The sequence below is a fragment of the Frankliniella occidentalis genome, unplaced genomic scaffold (genome assembly GCF_000697945.3).
Source record: "Frankliniella occidentalis isolate FOCC.00 unplaced genomic scaffold, Focc_3.1 Scaffold949, whole genome shotgun sequence".
NCBI classification, from domain to species: Eukaryota; Metazoa; Arthropoda; class Insecta; order Thysanoptera; family Thripidae; genus Frankliniella; species Frankliniella occidentalis.
Window position 1 is genome coordinate 11281 of NW_026268055.1, and position 15546 is coordinate 26826.

Genomic DNA, 15546 nt, shown 5'->3' on the forward strand with positions numbered 1-15546 from the left:
GGGGGGGTCAAGAACGAACCGGCAAGAGATACGCCGTGTAAGAGACAGCGCCAGACAGGTGCAAGTGCAGCGCGGCCTAGGTACTCACGCTCACGCTCGTTTGCACGTCAAGCAGCAACGCGGGAGCAGTGGAGCGGGGGGAGTGAGAACCAGGTGAGAACTCAGGGCTAGGAGATGGTGAGCGGGGAGGGAACTCGTGGGGCTGGCGAGTTGGGACCGTGGACTCCAGGAGCGGGGGAGGGGGGAGCGCAGACTGAGCTGGTATTGGGGAGGGCCTCTTTGAGCTGGGGAACTGGGGGCAGTCCAGGGAGTGGGAGGGGTGTGCCGAGGTGCTGCGGTCACGCGTCATCGCCACGATCATAAAGCCCAGAGGACGTCTCGACCGAGTCTCGCCCCACCCCGCCCCGGCCCGGCTACGCCCGGCTATGCCAGCAACCGCGGTCGCGCCGAGGCAGACTCACGGGACTACCCCAAGGTTTCCCAGGAGATGCCGGCTGTCGCCACGCTGTGTACCTCACCTCCGCCGGGAAGCGAATGCACATACACCTTGGCAAGTCGGCCCGGCCGACGACGCAGCGCAGCGCAAAGGGCACGCTCATGTGGCCCGCGGCCTCCCCCATAGCAACACTCGGAGGGTGTATCAGAGCAAACAACCCAATGTGATGGGGTTGCGTGCGTACTCCACTCCCATCGTCAGGCACGCACCATACGGCCTCTGCTGAGGCCAAAGAGGGTAGGCAAACCCGCAATAGCCCTACGGTGTTGGCTCTTACACCCGGTATGTTCGGTGCCCGGGGGCAAAGCGGGAGGGGGGGGGGGAGACTCATCGCTGTCTTTCTTACCTTGAACAGCGCGATGGGAGGGTAGGTGCATATATCCACAACACAGCCACAAGCACACACTCACACACACAACTCCGCACTGAGGCTGAGAGAGCGCAGGGCGAGGACGCGGAACCCCCATAGTACGGCCGCCTGCACGTCGCAAAGCCAGAGATTCCTCGGCCAGGCCAACACGGGGGGTCTGACGCTCGGGGAGGGTCGCGGCATGCACGGGGCGGGCTCGGCTTACTAACCACTTCATTCCGGGTAACACGAGCGCAGGAGCAAAGGTGTTCCGCGGCACCACTGCGAGGCGAAGGCGCCTGCCCCCGCCGACGAGACGACGAGCTCCTCACGTGAGCCCGGTGGTGCGGGCGCGCGAGCTCGGCGCGATAGACTTCGCGACCTGCGAAGCCGCCGCGGTGGCGCGGGGGGCGACCCGGTGCGGGGCGCGGGCCGTGCGGAACGGTTGGGTGGGCCTGCGTGCGGCTGGCTGGCGCGAGGGCCCCTCTGGCGACCACTCTCTGGCTACTTCTTCCGGCCCGTCGGACCCGTTGGACCCTCTCCGCCGCGCCCCACACCCTCGCCGCAGAGCCGCGGCCGCCGCGGTCAGCCACCGACTTGAGAAGGAGGGCGGAGGTGTGGGGGCGTGGTGGCTAGCGGGAGGCCGGGCGGACGCCCCCAGCCGGGCCCAAGGACCGGTAGGGGGGCTCGCACACGATTGTGCCTTTTCCAAGGAGTTTGCTTCACACACAACCTTGCTGGGTCCTGCGGTGCGATTCAGGAGATCGTTCAAGAGGGGCTCTCCTATACCTACTGTAGCTCTGTCCTTGTTGCACTCAGGGCAGGTATAGAAATCGCAAGGCTGGGCGACGTGTTTTCAGGTCATAATAATGGTATACAGACCACCGTCTGATGGATAAGCAATCCAGGGTCGTTTTCATCTGAACCTACCCTGTACCTACCCTATTGGTCCCATTGGGCATTCCCTCCGGGTACCCGTCACCCGACGCCCCGACGTGGCCATCATACCAACTGTCAAGTTTTAAAAACATGCAAATATTCTGAAACCGTTGTGGCCGTTCTGCGGCTTCAGCAAACTTTTTAAGTCCGTTTAGGGATCAAAATAAGAAACAAAAGGTTATCACATCTATTCTCCCACGGTGCGGTGTGGTTGTGATCGCATTGGTGTGGTGGCACGGTAACGGGCGGGAATCGGGAGGAATTGGCACGACTGGCACAGGCGCGTGTCGACGGTTAAGGACGGTAAAGATATCTGTGCTACATTTGAGTTGATCCGGTGCCGGTGTCGTTTTGAAAGGTAATATTTTCGTTTATCTCTATTTCATTTCGTTGATTTCTTTAATGTGATGTAACATCTGATCGATTGTTCTTCATAATCATAGAATCCTTCATTTGGCGTCACAGATAATTCTAAGGCAAGTCTCTCGTAACTCGTAAGGCCCAATCGTTCCGAGAAGTTTACACGCTTTTAGGCTCTCAATCATGGCGCCGATCAAGTTCGTTGCTCCTCTAAGGAAGAATGGTGCAGCAAGTTCATTTTCTTTTTCGTCGAATAGCAGTCAAGGAAGTATGCTTAATCAAGACTCTAATAAACTGCTGACACCATCTGCACCCATTAACAAGGTAAAGCCACTGTTTAAGGTAGCCCTCCAATCCACCTGCTAGGCTATATCACCTCATATGTTTGCATTTACCAACTCAGCACGGGTTTCTTAATGCAATTTAGGTTGTTGAGAAATGCAATGGATAAATTTTTACATCTTGTGAAGATATTTTGATGGTGTCTAATGAGGGGACCTATCAGGACTCAAAATCATTTAGTACGTTCCTATATGGGCATGAAAATATTTGCATAACATTTACTAAACAACTTAAATCGCATTAGCGAACCCGATATTTGGAAAATCTGAAATAATGGGTGTTAGGATAAGCGGTGCGTAGGGCTACCATTTTGCCATTTTACTCACATCCAAGCCCTGTTAACATATGTTCCTAAGATCGAAATACTTAACCCTTTTTTTTCCCATTTCCGATTTCGTTACACTCTCAGCCTTTAACTTTGAAACCAACTCCCGTCAAAGAGAACTCCAAATCAAAGGCTTCAGGTTTTTCAGTCCCCAAGGAAAAACCTCTTGAAGTCTCAAGTCCTACGAATAATAGTACTGCTGTAGAGAAAAGGAAGCTGGAATCCACCAGTAAAGACGATTCAGCTGAACCTCCAGCTAAACAACATATTATGGAAATTCCTCCAACTATTTCATCTTCTTCAACTATTAAGGTTGAAGTAGTAGAGGATAATAATTTAAATGACAAAGAAAATTTAAATCCTGAGTCTAGTTCAAAGAAAACAAAAGCTGATAAAGAAAAGCCAGTAAGTGCTTGTGATTTTGATTGAAACGAACAAAAAAAAAATCAGATGAATTTTAATAAATTTTGGAATATTTTTTTTTGTCTAGAAACGTCCTTTCAAATCATTAACAAACCAAGAATATGAAATGATTTTCAATGCAGTTATATCAAACTATCCAACTACAGAGCCAGTGGAGCCAACCAAGTCACCTGAAAAGAAAATCCAAGAAGAAAATGGGGTTGAAGCTTCTGAAGTATCAGATGCATTTCCAGGAACTTCTGAACCAGTAGATGAATCAACAGATATATTAACATTTTCTCAAAGTGAATTGGATTCCGAGGTGCTTAATTTTATTATTCTTCTGAGAGTCTTTTCAATTGTCTTGAAATTATTATTAAATGAACCACATTTTTGAATAACAATTATCTGTGATTTTAGGATGAGACTGTTGTGGAAATTAATAATACTGTTGTTGAGAACAAGACTCTAGTTTCAAATGAGGCAAGGAAATGAACATTTCTCTTGATAGAATGTCTACCTTTTTTTCTGATAAATTTTACTCTCTTCTATCAGGTTTCTTCAAAAGATGTAAATGAAAAGAATGATCCTTTTTCAAACTCAATCAATACAACTACTGCTGACAATTCTTTAACATCTAATGTAAGTTGCCTATTCAAGATTTCTATCTAAGTCATCTTTCCTGTCTCCACAAGTATTTTGTTCTTTACAGCCTGCTGAGCAAAGCACCAGCCAAGATCAGATGATGACACCATCACCATCAATTATTTACATGTGTCATGAATCACAACCAGTTGCACCTGAAGACCTATGTGATGAGAATACAACTGGAGATTCTCAGACAGCTCAACAAAGCTCAAAAGAACCTGTTACTATAAAAACTGAGATATTATCTATTGGAAGCAGTTCACAGATCACCTCCACTCCCTTTGCTACTTCTCAGAAAATGGATTTCAAGCTCTCATTATCTCAAGAGCAAAACATTTCGCCCATCAATACTTCAAATGACTTCAACACGTTGTCACAGTTCTCTCAGTTGCTTTTAACTCCAGTTTCCACATCAAATAAAAATGCATCTGTGTCGGAGCTGCCTCTTGAACCCAAAACGCTTGTTAACTCTACAAGCAGACCAGGGTCTGTGAGAAATGAGGGGCCCAAGACTCCAACATCTGTAAGAACACCAGCCAGCTCAACAATGTGCACTCCTCAGTCTAACCAGGATCCAAAGACACTTGTGAGAACGCCAACCATCTTGCATACCCCCCAGTCAAGTCAGGATCCAAAAATACCTGTGAGGACGCCAGTGACTGTACGCACCCCTCAGTCAAGTCAGGATCCAAAGAAATCAGTTAGGACACCAGTGACTGTTCATACGCCTCAGTCAAGTCAGGATCCAAAGACACCTGTGAGGACGCCAGTGGCTGTACGTACCCCTCAGTCAAGTCAGGATCCAAAGACACCAGTGAAGACGCCAGTGACAATACGTACCCCTCAGTCCAGTAAAGGTCCAAAGACACCTAATTCTAATGAAGAGAACAGTTCAGTGTCTTGTACTCCTAACGGCAGTCAACAGTTCATCCAAGAAATTCAATTTACTCCACCCCCATCAAACTTAACAGCAAGGGATAGGCTGAAATGGATTCAAAAGAAGCGCTTAGCAGGCAATTGGGTTCGGTGTGATAAGGAGGTGTGTGGAAAATGGCGTTATCTACCTGACTGCCATGACCCCACTACTTTACCGGATGAGTGGTTTTGTAACATGCATCCAGGTTTGTTAGCTACTCAATATTGAAGTTATTAAAGTTTACATTCAATGAATATTTGCTTACCTCACTCTCTTGCAGATGAGGAACAGAACAATTGTAATGCTCCAGAAAAACGTGAGTCCCTTCGAGTAGAAGAAGATATGATCTTCAGCGAGTACTCTCCTGGATCTCTTGTTTGGGCAAGGCTGTCAGGATATCCTTGGTGGCCAGCTATGGTAGAAGATGACCCAGATTTAGAATGTTTTTTTTGGCTCAATGAATTTTCTGATATTCCGGTGAATATATAGTTGTCATGTTGTAATTTTCATAGTAATTTTTAGTCATCATCAGAGAAATTTGCAAGTAATCTATTTTCTTTTAAAGACTTGGTACCATGTTGTCTTTTTTGATGACGACAAAAGATCTTCTTGCGCAAGAGCTTGGATAAGAGATGGAGCGCTTAAGAAGCTAGATGACCTGGATGTGGAAGTAAGTATAAAAGTCATTATTCATACCTGCTTGTTACCTCATTCTTTTGCATCAAAACTGTAACCACTAAATATTCCATGTTTTGTAGGACATAGAAAATAGTGCATACAACTATAGAGTGGCTGCTGCTTACAAGAAGGCGTGCAGCGCCAAAAACTTACCTGTTGAAGATCGATTAGCACAACACAGTTTTGCGGCTTGCTACAAGGGACCCATTGGAGGTCCATCAAAAACTCTGTATGAAGGCCCTATAGGTTACCGACAAGCAGCAACATAAATTTTGCACTTTACTTTGATATGGAAGGCCTGTAGAGGGGTCTCACAAAGTATAAATTAATCTGAGTATGTAAAAACATTACTCACTGAATAGAAAAGACCGTTTTGTTTTTGACAAGAAAAGATTGTTTAATTCTGTATTTTAATATTTATATGATTTGTTGTTGTATTGTTGTGGGCTGATAAAGCTTGTCTTATTTTTTTTCTTCTGAGAGGTATAATCACACTTCTGTTATGTTTTTGTAAAATAAAATCAGTACATTATTTTATCTAAGTACATTTTAATAAATTTTTTCAACATTCATGGCAGAGACAATGCTTTTATTTTGAGTCAGCCAGCCATCACACACAAAATAAAAATTAGATTTGCACAGGTTTGTCTATCTTATCTTGTGAAACCAAGAAAGCTATTGATACATACATACATAACATTAAAAAAAAAGAAAGAAAAAACATAAACAAGAATTCTTTGTACAACAGTTAACACTGTACTAGGAAATTGAAATAAAATAAAAATATACATAAAGAAAGTTACTGATACTTGACTTTGTAGAACAGGTCAGTCTTCCAACACACGGAATGAAAAGAAACATATCATTATGCCAATTTCACTGAAATATGACTAACATGCAAAAGCAAGATGCCAGAACATGGCATCTAAGAAAGGAAATGGCCATCATGACAAAATTTATAACTTATGAATCAGTAACAACCAGGTCTTACAGCCACAAACCATAAAAGAAAAATCCTGCAATTAAGCTATTCACATGGAAGCAGCTTGATGTAGATTGAATCATAGAATTAAAAATGGAAACATCATCATAAGATAATGTGAAATTAAAGCTTAAAATCAAACAAATGTTTTACTGCATATGACTATCAGTATGATATAAATTTCATTACCGTACGGTTTGGTTTAGAGAAATTTAAAGTGAGGCAACATGATAAGAATTACCTGTATAGAGTGACTATAAGAATATATTCTTTATTTGTTTGTTCATTGCTTCTTTATACACACAAACTTTCCAACTCAGATCTTTTCATTCTATAAACATTAACCAATAAATAGCATGAAACATTATAAACAAGTTTGTGATGCATACCACTAACAACATTGGAGACACATCAAAGCTATGCCTCTCGAACAGAAAGGAAGAATTTTTAAAAGAAAAATAAAAATTGAAACTTAATAAGGAACCTTTCCCTCATGGGCCCCGCACATAAAATCAAGCCAAGTTGGAATGCATGACTGCGAGTCATAAATTTTTAAAAGTGGAACTGAACAAAAGACAGTAATTAGTAGGGGCAACAACAACCAGATATGTGCCCTAGATTTTTCTGTTAAGGCCAAGTAAGCCAAATAAAAAAAATAAAATTAAAAAAAAATCAAGCTAACATATTCCATGATCAAAGAGAGGCATCTAGTTCATTATAAGTCAAAAATAGAGGGAAAGGTTACAAAGCATTACAAAAGAAGATTATATAAAATGACATAAAAACAACATTCACAAAACAATCAATAATGAACAGTTTCATTGTTGAAGTAGTAAGGCTTCCATGAAGAGATCAAAGCCTACTCCCCAATAGTTATATCGATAGCAGACCTAAGAAATATTAAAGTTGAAATTTGTTCTCTTGTAATAGAAAAATCACACGTCAGCAATAAATTGCATGAAACACACATACACACACTCTCACTATACTGACACACCTGTTCATTCACATACATGCATTTTAAAATGCCTTTAATTAAAATGCTGTGTACCATTTTGAGTCCAGCTCTACTTACCATTTAATTACAAAATCACAGAGCACGCATATCTTCTTTTTAATGAGAGCTAGGAAGATCAACATATCTGTACACTCTTCAGTCTCTCAAAACCATTGCAAAATATTGTCCATTGCATTCTCATTTTATATACATTGAAGGGCAATGTCCTGTCTTGCTGAATTGTCTCAATTCTTAGCTATTAATATTTCCTTTTGAAACAAATACGTCATAACACCAAAAGCAATGCCAAACCTCTTGCAAGCCACTTTTGATCAGTTGTTTTTCAGTCTTAGAAAATCTCAAAGTTACATTTTCTACAGATAAGAAAAGGGATTAATTACACCACACTAAGGACAATGGCAGTAGATAAATTGGCAGTGCAAAGCACTTCATTATTTTGAGACACCTGAGAATAAATGGCAGTTGGATTCAAAATTTTAGATAGAAATTTTCAGACTTCTGAACAATGGCTGTAGTACCATGTCACAATTTTAGTTAGGACTGCAAAAGACCAAAAATTTACAGCTCCCTCATACCTTTCATATTACTTAAATTTTGTATTGGCATGATTGACACAGTAACTGTCTTTGTGTAAACAAAATACCAAGAAGGAGCAAACAGTTTACAAGAATTCCATATACATTTATCGGGCTACCGGGCAACAATTTGCATCATAGATGATGGTCCCAATCAAGGCTTCCTTGGCACTATCAGTATTACAAAAAAGTGCTGCCTTCACAGAAAAATAGAGCAAGGACAGCACATTAACGACAGGAATCAATGCCAGTAGTTATCAAAATCAATCTATAGAAGTGCTAGCAGAATTTGTAGCAGTATCAGAATCTATAATTCTAAGTTCTGTACTTTGCTACACCTGTAAAATTGAGAATTAATTCCTCTGCCCTAAAACATACTTTAGTTTCTAAAGAGCAGCCAATCATTTGCCACTTCCACTGTGTACCAATATCAATTATGTTACGTCTTGACTCACAAATAAAACAGAAATTGACTCACTGTCAGTGGGAAAGGCACATACTGTGTACTCGAAAATCACTCTCTTGGGGCAGGACATACTTTTTCATGTCGTGTGGTGCCACAGAGAGATTAAAATATATCATGATAGCGTATAATAAAGCTAAAAATTGTTTTTCTAGAAAACTTGAGAAAATTGCCATCAACTGAAGAAAAACAAGAGTGGCTACGTTAACAAGAGGGATGAACACTAACTTTTATGGATATCATATATCATACTTGCTTAGGAAATGAACAATTTAGCAGACAGAAGCTTGGCAAAGAAAGCACTCACACTAATACTGAGGCAGTGAAGATCTCCAACCTTAATACCATATAATTTTCTATAATATCATATGATCACTTCTGACAGCATTTAGCTGGAGCACACAAAAGTGCATGGAGGGATGAAGATTCCTTAGGAGAAACATCATCCAGTGACTGGTTTGCACTTAGGTCCATGGCTGGCGCCACAAGGAAATGATTGCCGGAGTTCAAAGCATCATACACCTGAAACATTTGAAAGAAAAAAAGGGTCAAAAAAGAAATGTGCTTTGAAATACGTAATTTCATTGAGGTTTTAAATAAGATAGAAAAGTAGAACAGTCAAATGAATGTTTTGTACTTGTTTTAAGAATCTTATGAGAGACAACTTATAAGGAAATTATATTAGATTATAAGTTCATGCATAACTGTTTTATCTTTACTTGTTAAGGTGATACAGGACTGAAACTCGAAAAGTCCGTCAAAAAGCAGCTATTTTGAGTTTTAAATCAAGTAAGTCTATATTTAAACGTAACTGTGGTCGCGACACGATTTTTATCTTCAAAAAACGTGTCGCGACCACAGTTACGTTTAAATATAGACTTATTATACCTTAAAAGAACCGCAATAAACTAACTTAGAATGAAATAGAGAGCTTTTTCTTGATTTAATTCGCATTTTAATTTTAAACTCAAAATAGCTGCTTTTTGACGGACTTTTCCAGTTTCAGTCCTGTATCACCTTAAGGAGTAACACCGGATAATAAGACAGACAACCTCCAAGATACAAAAAATTAAACTAGGTAAGTACAGCATAAACCGGACACCGGATGCAATTGCCAATAACCTTGTCACCAATGAGTATAATGATAGTACATTCAACTGAAACATATCTACCATCCTCCTTCTTGTCCACCACCACCACCACCACCACCAACACCACATATTAGTTCACTTAGCCAATAACATGCCAAATCACATACATTTGAGGATTGTGAAATATAATGATTAATGATAGGTGGAATATTTTTTCTGAGTGAAAAGGCCTAAACATTAGGCATGCAGAAAAGTTTGAAGCATTTCAATTCCTTATTAAAATGATGGCATACACTGCTGTGAATTGTGCATGCTAGAGAAATTTAGAGGATTTGACTGTAAAGTCTCCAAAACTTGCACATAGAGATAAAAAGTTTATTGCCAACTAATTTTAAAAAGAAGTTTAAAAAGAGAGTGCTTCACACTATTTTGGTTGACGTAGCAGTGCACACTACACAAGCCTCACCTGGCCGGCTTGCCGGTGGTGGCTATGGCTGGAGCAACAAGATTTGGTTGTCCTATCAGACTTTGTGGTGACGCATCTCGAAGGCATTGGCATTGGCATTACGCGAAGAAGGTCCAGATCCTGAGCTATTGTATGCTCCTGCATAAAGCTCACCATGGTTTGCTCTGCTGTAACCTGCCGGGGGCGCCGAGGCTGCAAACAGGAAAAAATAAATAAATTAGAAAAATAATTGGGTAGGAGAAATTTGTGCCAAAATAGGCCCAAAAACTAAAAAGCTGAAATATGAAAAACTGTTAATTGCCAACAATACGAGCACTGGCAAAGAAACAAAGAACACAAAACACACATGCACATAGAGACATACACACACACCCATATCAGCAGTGAGATACTTCTATTTATAATTATAGAGTGATAAACATTAGAAAAAATTATTACCTTTGGGTGCATAATATTGACCTCGACCCTCTCCATACCCGTGGGCTGGAGCTCTACTGTGACCCTGTCTCATGTGGTGACCTCCTGAACTGGGCCCTCTTCCATGTGGTCCCCGCTGAACAATGAGTATAGGAAATTGAAAATGTAATTTAACAAGTCCATTAATGTACATAAAAAGCAAGAACAACTACACAGTACAGGAGAGGCGAGTCAGTCACATATGAACAACTTTTCAAAAACAGCACAAACTCAGGAGGAAAAAAAAGGATTACCATTCTCCGTAAGGTGTTCATAGGCCTTCGAAGAGTCTCAGAGAAACGTCTGGCCGGTGGTTTCTTTGGATTAGAAGATGGTGTGTGCACAGCACAACACTTGATAAATATGGCCATGAATATGATGAAAAAGATGCCCATGAGAAGGACAGCCCACCAATATTCCTGCAAGTGACCATTTGAGTATAAATCATTGAGAAGAAGTGAAAGTACTAAGCACTGAATTAAGAGAAATCTTGTTCTTAGTTACTTACAGTGACCCACTGTGCTAGTGTTTGAAGTGTTTGCTTGTTGAAAAGCATATTTTTCAACCGTGCTAGAGGACCTTCTGCATCAACAGCACGGCATTTAAAGAACACATCACAATAGCCCTAATCAAAAGAATAGCAAAGTTGAGAAGTGATACATGATAGACTACCATGAACTGTCAATGTTAATATTGTAAACCAAAGAACTAAAAAAAAATACCTGAAAATTATCACAGGGTGAGCCTGGTCTCAGGCTTATACCTCCCGGTTTTAACCCAACTTTGTGGGCAAATTCGCTGGTACTTCTACAAGAATTTGGATCTGTCCCATTTTGACATGCCAGTACACATAACTGGCGTTTATCTATATTTGGTATCAAAGTTGATGTTAGGAAACATTCTGTCATGTTCCATTCCAAACAAATAGATCCTGAACATTCCCCATTGATACACAACTGCAAAATAAAGGGAAAATATTGATATCTGGCAGGTTCTGAAACATTTTAAAAATCTAAACAATGAGTTCTGCTAGTGGTGGATAATGTTACCTGCGTTCCTTCATTACACCTAGTTTTATTTTGTTTATGAGAAGGTTCTGGACATTCAGCACTTCTTCCATCACATAACGATCTCCAACTACAATTGGTTTCTGATCTGCATTCTTGATTGAAGCTGCTGGGTATAAAGGAACAAGTATCTGCCGAACAGCAAGGACCCTGACTTGGGCTGCAAACCAATGAAAAAGTATTGGAATAATCATAAAAAGCAAACTTTGAAATTACTTTGTAACTTTAAAAGCGACTAAGGGTCAACTAGACAAACTGGTTCTTTACCTGCACTGGGTATTCGCTCTCCTAGCACACATAACAGCTGATTTATTAAGGTTGTGATCATGTTCACTGAAATTACGAGGGTAACAGCAGGGATCTGTACACTCATTATCAAACCCACAATCACATTCTTCTCCATCCTCAACAATTTTGTTTCCACAAAATGCTCCCTCCGATTCTAAAAACAACACATTTTGGAAATGCAGATTAATGAGAGAAATAGAGAAAAAAAGGGTTTTTCAGAATAGGATAATGCGATCAACAAACCTTTGAAGCAGTTTTTCTTCTTGTTTTCGAAAATCGCATCCAATACGTGGCTTATATTAGCAACACTGCAATTTGAAAATCTACTATTGTTAGGACGATCACCACTAGTGGCTGATGCAAACATGATGTAATTGCCACTTAAACCACCAGGTCTGCACTGCAGTGGGTAATCATGCTGTAAAAGACACAGGACCGGGTTGAAGTACATATTCAGAAAGTAGTCAGAAATTGAAATTAAGCAAGAGGGAAAGTTATTAACTTACTGGAGAGCCAAAATTATGACCTATTTCATGTGCTAAAGTAAGTTGAGACACTTTAGGAGGCACACGGCTGTTGTAGTTCACAAATGTAATGATTCCTGTATTTAAACTACGTTTTGTTGATTGGTAGGTACCACCTACAGTTTCAGTGTACATTTTGTGCTTTTCACAGATGCCTCCAGAAGCACCTATCAGAAAAGTGAACAGACACACTCAGTATGTTGAGGTATTCAAAGAATATTTTTCGAAAAGTTTGAACCTGAATTTCTATCTTAGAAGTCAAACGACAACAGTACAAACCTGAGGCAGAAGCTACCCATGCTAGGCCTAGTGTGCCACCTGTGAAATCCCTGTAGGTGAACACATACGCAAGGCAAAAAACTTCGTGATTGCCTAAAGAATGCAGGTTAAGAAAATTGCTGACATCAATATTTTCCATACAGAACGGATTTGATTCACCAGCGTATGGTCTATCGCATTGCGAGTCATTATCAATCTGTTGAATTACCAAGAAATAAAGTTAGGTATTGCATAGGTTACTGTGACAACAGAATAAATACTGACAGTGAACTCACCTTTATTCTTTGGACTTCAAATTTTATGTTACGATGTTCCATTCGGCCATCAAATTTTGTGTCTCGGTAGATGTAATTTACTGCCGTGACATGGTGAGCAATAAGAGACAAAATTTCTTCTCTTATTTTTTCAGAGTTGTTACCAACCTAAAAAACGAGAAATTGGTAACGCAATATAATATAAGTAAGCGAATAAAGAGGGTTTGGATTGGTTAACATTATTTTGTCAGTAGTAGTACCTGATCTCTAATATGCCTCCAGATTAGGGGATCAGTTTGTATGAAAAGAGAGCAGGTATTCTTTTTCTCATCATTTGTTTGAGTGGCTCTTTTTCTGCGATTGTGGTCATTCATTTCTCTAGAATACTTGTCATAAGGATATTCATACTCATAGTTACTGCAAAAGGGAGATAGAAAGCATGGTTAACAAAAATGCATGTTAAATTCAATGACAACATTTTCAGTAGAATTCGTTCACACCTGAATGTGTCCGTTGGTTTTTGAGATGGTGGTGGTTCCCTTATATTTCTTTTTGGAAGAACTTTCTTCTTGTCTGATTGATTTGTCACCTTCTTGAGATTACGTTTTGGTACATCATCTTCATTTTCAGAGACAAATGAATTCTGCACTTGCTCCATCCAGTGGTCTGTTACACCACATCCACTGCTGTGGCCTGTTAACAAATTTAGAAATTATTACAAAGTTAAATTCTCTGTATTAATTGTTATCTATATTTGACTATACAATACAAGCTCATCTTACCTGTACGTCTTTCGGCATATGGATCAGTGATATCTTTGGAGTGGTAAATAACCGAATGGAAGGTGTTATTCGACTCTTTTGGAAAATAGTAGTGAGCCTTCTCCACATAGAAATCTCCATCATGTGGCGAAATGATTCTCCCATGGAAAACTCCATTTGTTATGGAACCAAACACATGGCTCCCTGGCTCGCCTAAAAAATAAATAACGGGAAGCAGTTTGAAAATGTTACATGAATTGACTTAGGATTGGAAAATCATGCACAGCAGACTGAATCAAATGCAAGCGCACCTAGAATGTGACCCGTGTAAATATGCGACAGGTCCACGTCTTGTCTCTCTCCCGCGCCGTCCACCACCTGCACATCATCGTGGAAGGTCTCCAAGTCTCGCTTGAGCCGCAGGTGGAAGCGTCTGCCGTGCGACTTGAACTGCAGCTGCACGGCGTTCTCCCGCGTCACCGAGCGCTTGGCGCGTAGGTGGTTCTGGTGCACATCGTGGGTCGAGTAGGACAGCCCCTCGAAGTGCTGCACGTACTCGTTGAGGCGTTGAGCTGCAGACACACAACCCACAACAAATGATTCATTACCTAGAGTCAAACCAAGTCCTAGACACTTTCTCGGCTGTGTCGTCTCCGCCCACGGCTACTTAGTGAACGGGGGTGGTGGGGGGGGGGCGAGTCAGTGGTCATTGTCCAAGAACCTCTTACCACCCAACCAGGGCGACAAATCACGCTACTGTGACTTGCAGTGGCGTGGCCTACCGACCGGTGGACAGCCGCCAGACCAGAGGTAGAGTTGCGTCCGATCCTTCGGCCACCACAAATTTCGGCATCCATTGGGCGTGAAGTTCAGGCCGGTCCGATGGTGCGGGGGAGGAGGAGGAAAGGGAAGGGGGTCAGCAGAGGGATAACAGTAACAGGGACAGGAGTGTCGGGGCAGTGCCCAGCCCACGGCAGGGGAAGGGAAGAGCCACCGGCACGGTGCTGAAAGCGAAACCCCCTTGTCGTGCCGAGCGCCCGCTGCCCTCGCCAGAGTCACGCAGGGGAAAAGGAGAGGAAAGAAATGAGGAAACGGCGCGGCGACGAGACCGAAAAGAGCATATCGCGCTGGGGCCGGCGGCCGGCCGCCACTCGGAGCGAAAACATTATTGTTAGAAAAGAAAAACAAAAAGGAAACAAGCAGCGAAGACAGTGTCAGAAATTTTAATGTAATGCTCTTCCTGCGCCTCGTTGTATGGACACACGCGAGTGGTGCCGACCAAGGCAGGGTGGGAGGAGAGAGGTGGGAGTGAAGCGAGGTGTGGGGGAGTGGCGTACCCGCGCACGGATCCATAAAGCGCACACCTTCGCCTCGGAGCACGCCGACGGGCCTCAGGATGAGCACTGCCCTCCGCACCAAGGCCGCCCCGCCAACCGCCACAACGGTGCCCGCCACGCACACACGACAAACTAAATACCTGACTGGCAGGCCGTCCATGGAAGAGAGGGACCGCGACCGCGCGCGGTGCGTCAAGGTCAGAGGAAGCAGAAGCACGGGGGAGGCGCGGCAGTGTCGGTGGTGGTGGAGGGCATTAAGAGTCCACAGCAAAAATAAATAAATAAATTAGAGTTTCATTTTTCACCCCCTTGCTGATTGCAGTGCGCCTGTCATGCCGGAGGTAGGCAGACACCCCCACACGGGTGCGGCGCCGCGGCCTACCCTACCCCGGCGCCCGCCGACACCCAGTCCGTCATATCGACGGGGCCCGGCCCGGCTCGCTATCTCTGGGAGTGACTCACCGCACAGGCGCCCGCAGACCACATCGGACAGCAATTCAACTGGTGACACTGCGTGAGGGGGGGGGGGG

The 15546-nt window shown here is 42.6% G+C and overlaps 3 protein-coding genes across 10 annotated transcripts in view; 1 reads left to right on the forward strand and 2 right to left on the reverse strand.

The window, feature by feature from the left end:
* LOC127748611 (tau-tubulin kinase homolog Asator) overlaps window positions 1–1099 on the reverse strand; it is a gene marked incomplete at its 3' end in the record, with an annotated part of 11562 nt that extends 10463 nt beyond the window's left edge. Inside the window, 1 exon segment of the mRNA XM_052275807.1 lies at window positions 1076–1099. Coding sequence (XP_052131767.1) covers window positions 1076–1083 — 8 coding nt within the window.
* A 753-nt stretch (window positions 1100–1852) lies between these two features.
* Window positions 1853–6027, forward strand: LOC113201937 (uncharacterized). Of its 2 annotated transcripts, none has more exons than XM_026415944.2 (10): window positions 1853–2142; window positions 2228–2468; window positions 2896–3216; window positions 3302–3535; window positions 3634–3696; window positions 3769–3855; window positions 3926–4982; window positions 5058–5254; window positions 5343–5447; window positions 5536–6027. In XM_026415944.2, the coding sequence occupies exons 2-10, from the start codon at window positions 2328–2330 to the stop codon at window positions 5722–5724; spliced, it is 2394 nt and encodes a 797-aa protein (XP_026271729.1). In that variant the 5' UTR covers window positions 1853–2142; window positions 2228–2327; the 3' UTR covers window positions 5725–6027. The 2 variants fall into 2 exon arrangements, with proteins under 2 accessions (XP_026271729.1, XP_026271730.1); XM_026415945.2 differs by having other exon boundaries at window positions 1854–2142; window positions 2250–2468.
* LOC113201936 (disintegrin and metalloproteinase domain-containing protein 10) overlaps window positions 5985–15546 on the reverse strand; it is a 14083-nt gene continuing 4521 nt past the window's right edge. The window contains exons 1-17 of one of the 7 annotated variants that reach the window (XM_052275810.1): window positions 15044–15406; window positions 13991–14251; window positions 13701–13892; window positions 13419–13611; window positions 13179–13335; window positions 12940–13086; window positions 12665–12860; window positions 12368–12552; window positions 12105–12279; window positions 11841–12015; window positions 11556–11733; window positions 11229–11462; window positions 11015–11131; window positions 10761–10925; window positions 10489–10603; window positions 10051–10242; window positions 8866–9015 (exon numbers count right to left, since the gene is read on the reverse strand). In XM_052275810.1, coding sequence (XP_052131770.1) covers window positions 10106–10242; window positions 10489–10603; window positions 10761–10925; window positions 11015–11131; window positions 11229–11462; window positions 11556–11733; window positions 11841–12015; window positions 12105–12279; window positions 12368–12552; window positions 12665–12860; window positions 12940–13086; window positions 13179–13335; window positions 13419–13611; window positions 13701–13892; window positions 13991–14251; window positions 15044–15176 — 2760 coding nt within the window. In that variant the 5' untranslated portion in view covers window positions 15177–15406 and the 3' untranslated portion in view covers window positions 8866–9015; window positions 10051–10105. Of the gene's footprint in view, window positions 9016–10050; window positions 10243–10488; window positions 10604–10760; window positions 10926–11014; window positions 11132–11228; window positions 11463–11555; window positions 11734–11840; window positions 12016–12104; window positions 12280–12367; window positions 12553–12664; window positions 12861–12939; window positions 13087–13178; window positions 13336–13418; window positions 13612–13700; window positions 13893–13990; window positions 14252–15016; window positions 15410–15546 lie in introns of those variants that run through there. The other 6 variants (XM_052275813.1, XM_052275812.1, XM_052275808.1 and 3 more) reach the window with 6 other exon arrangements.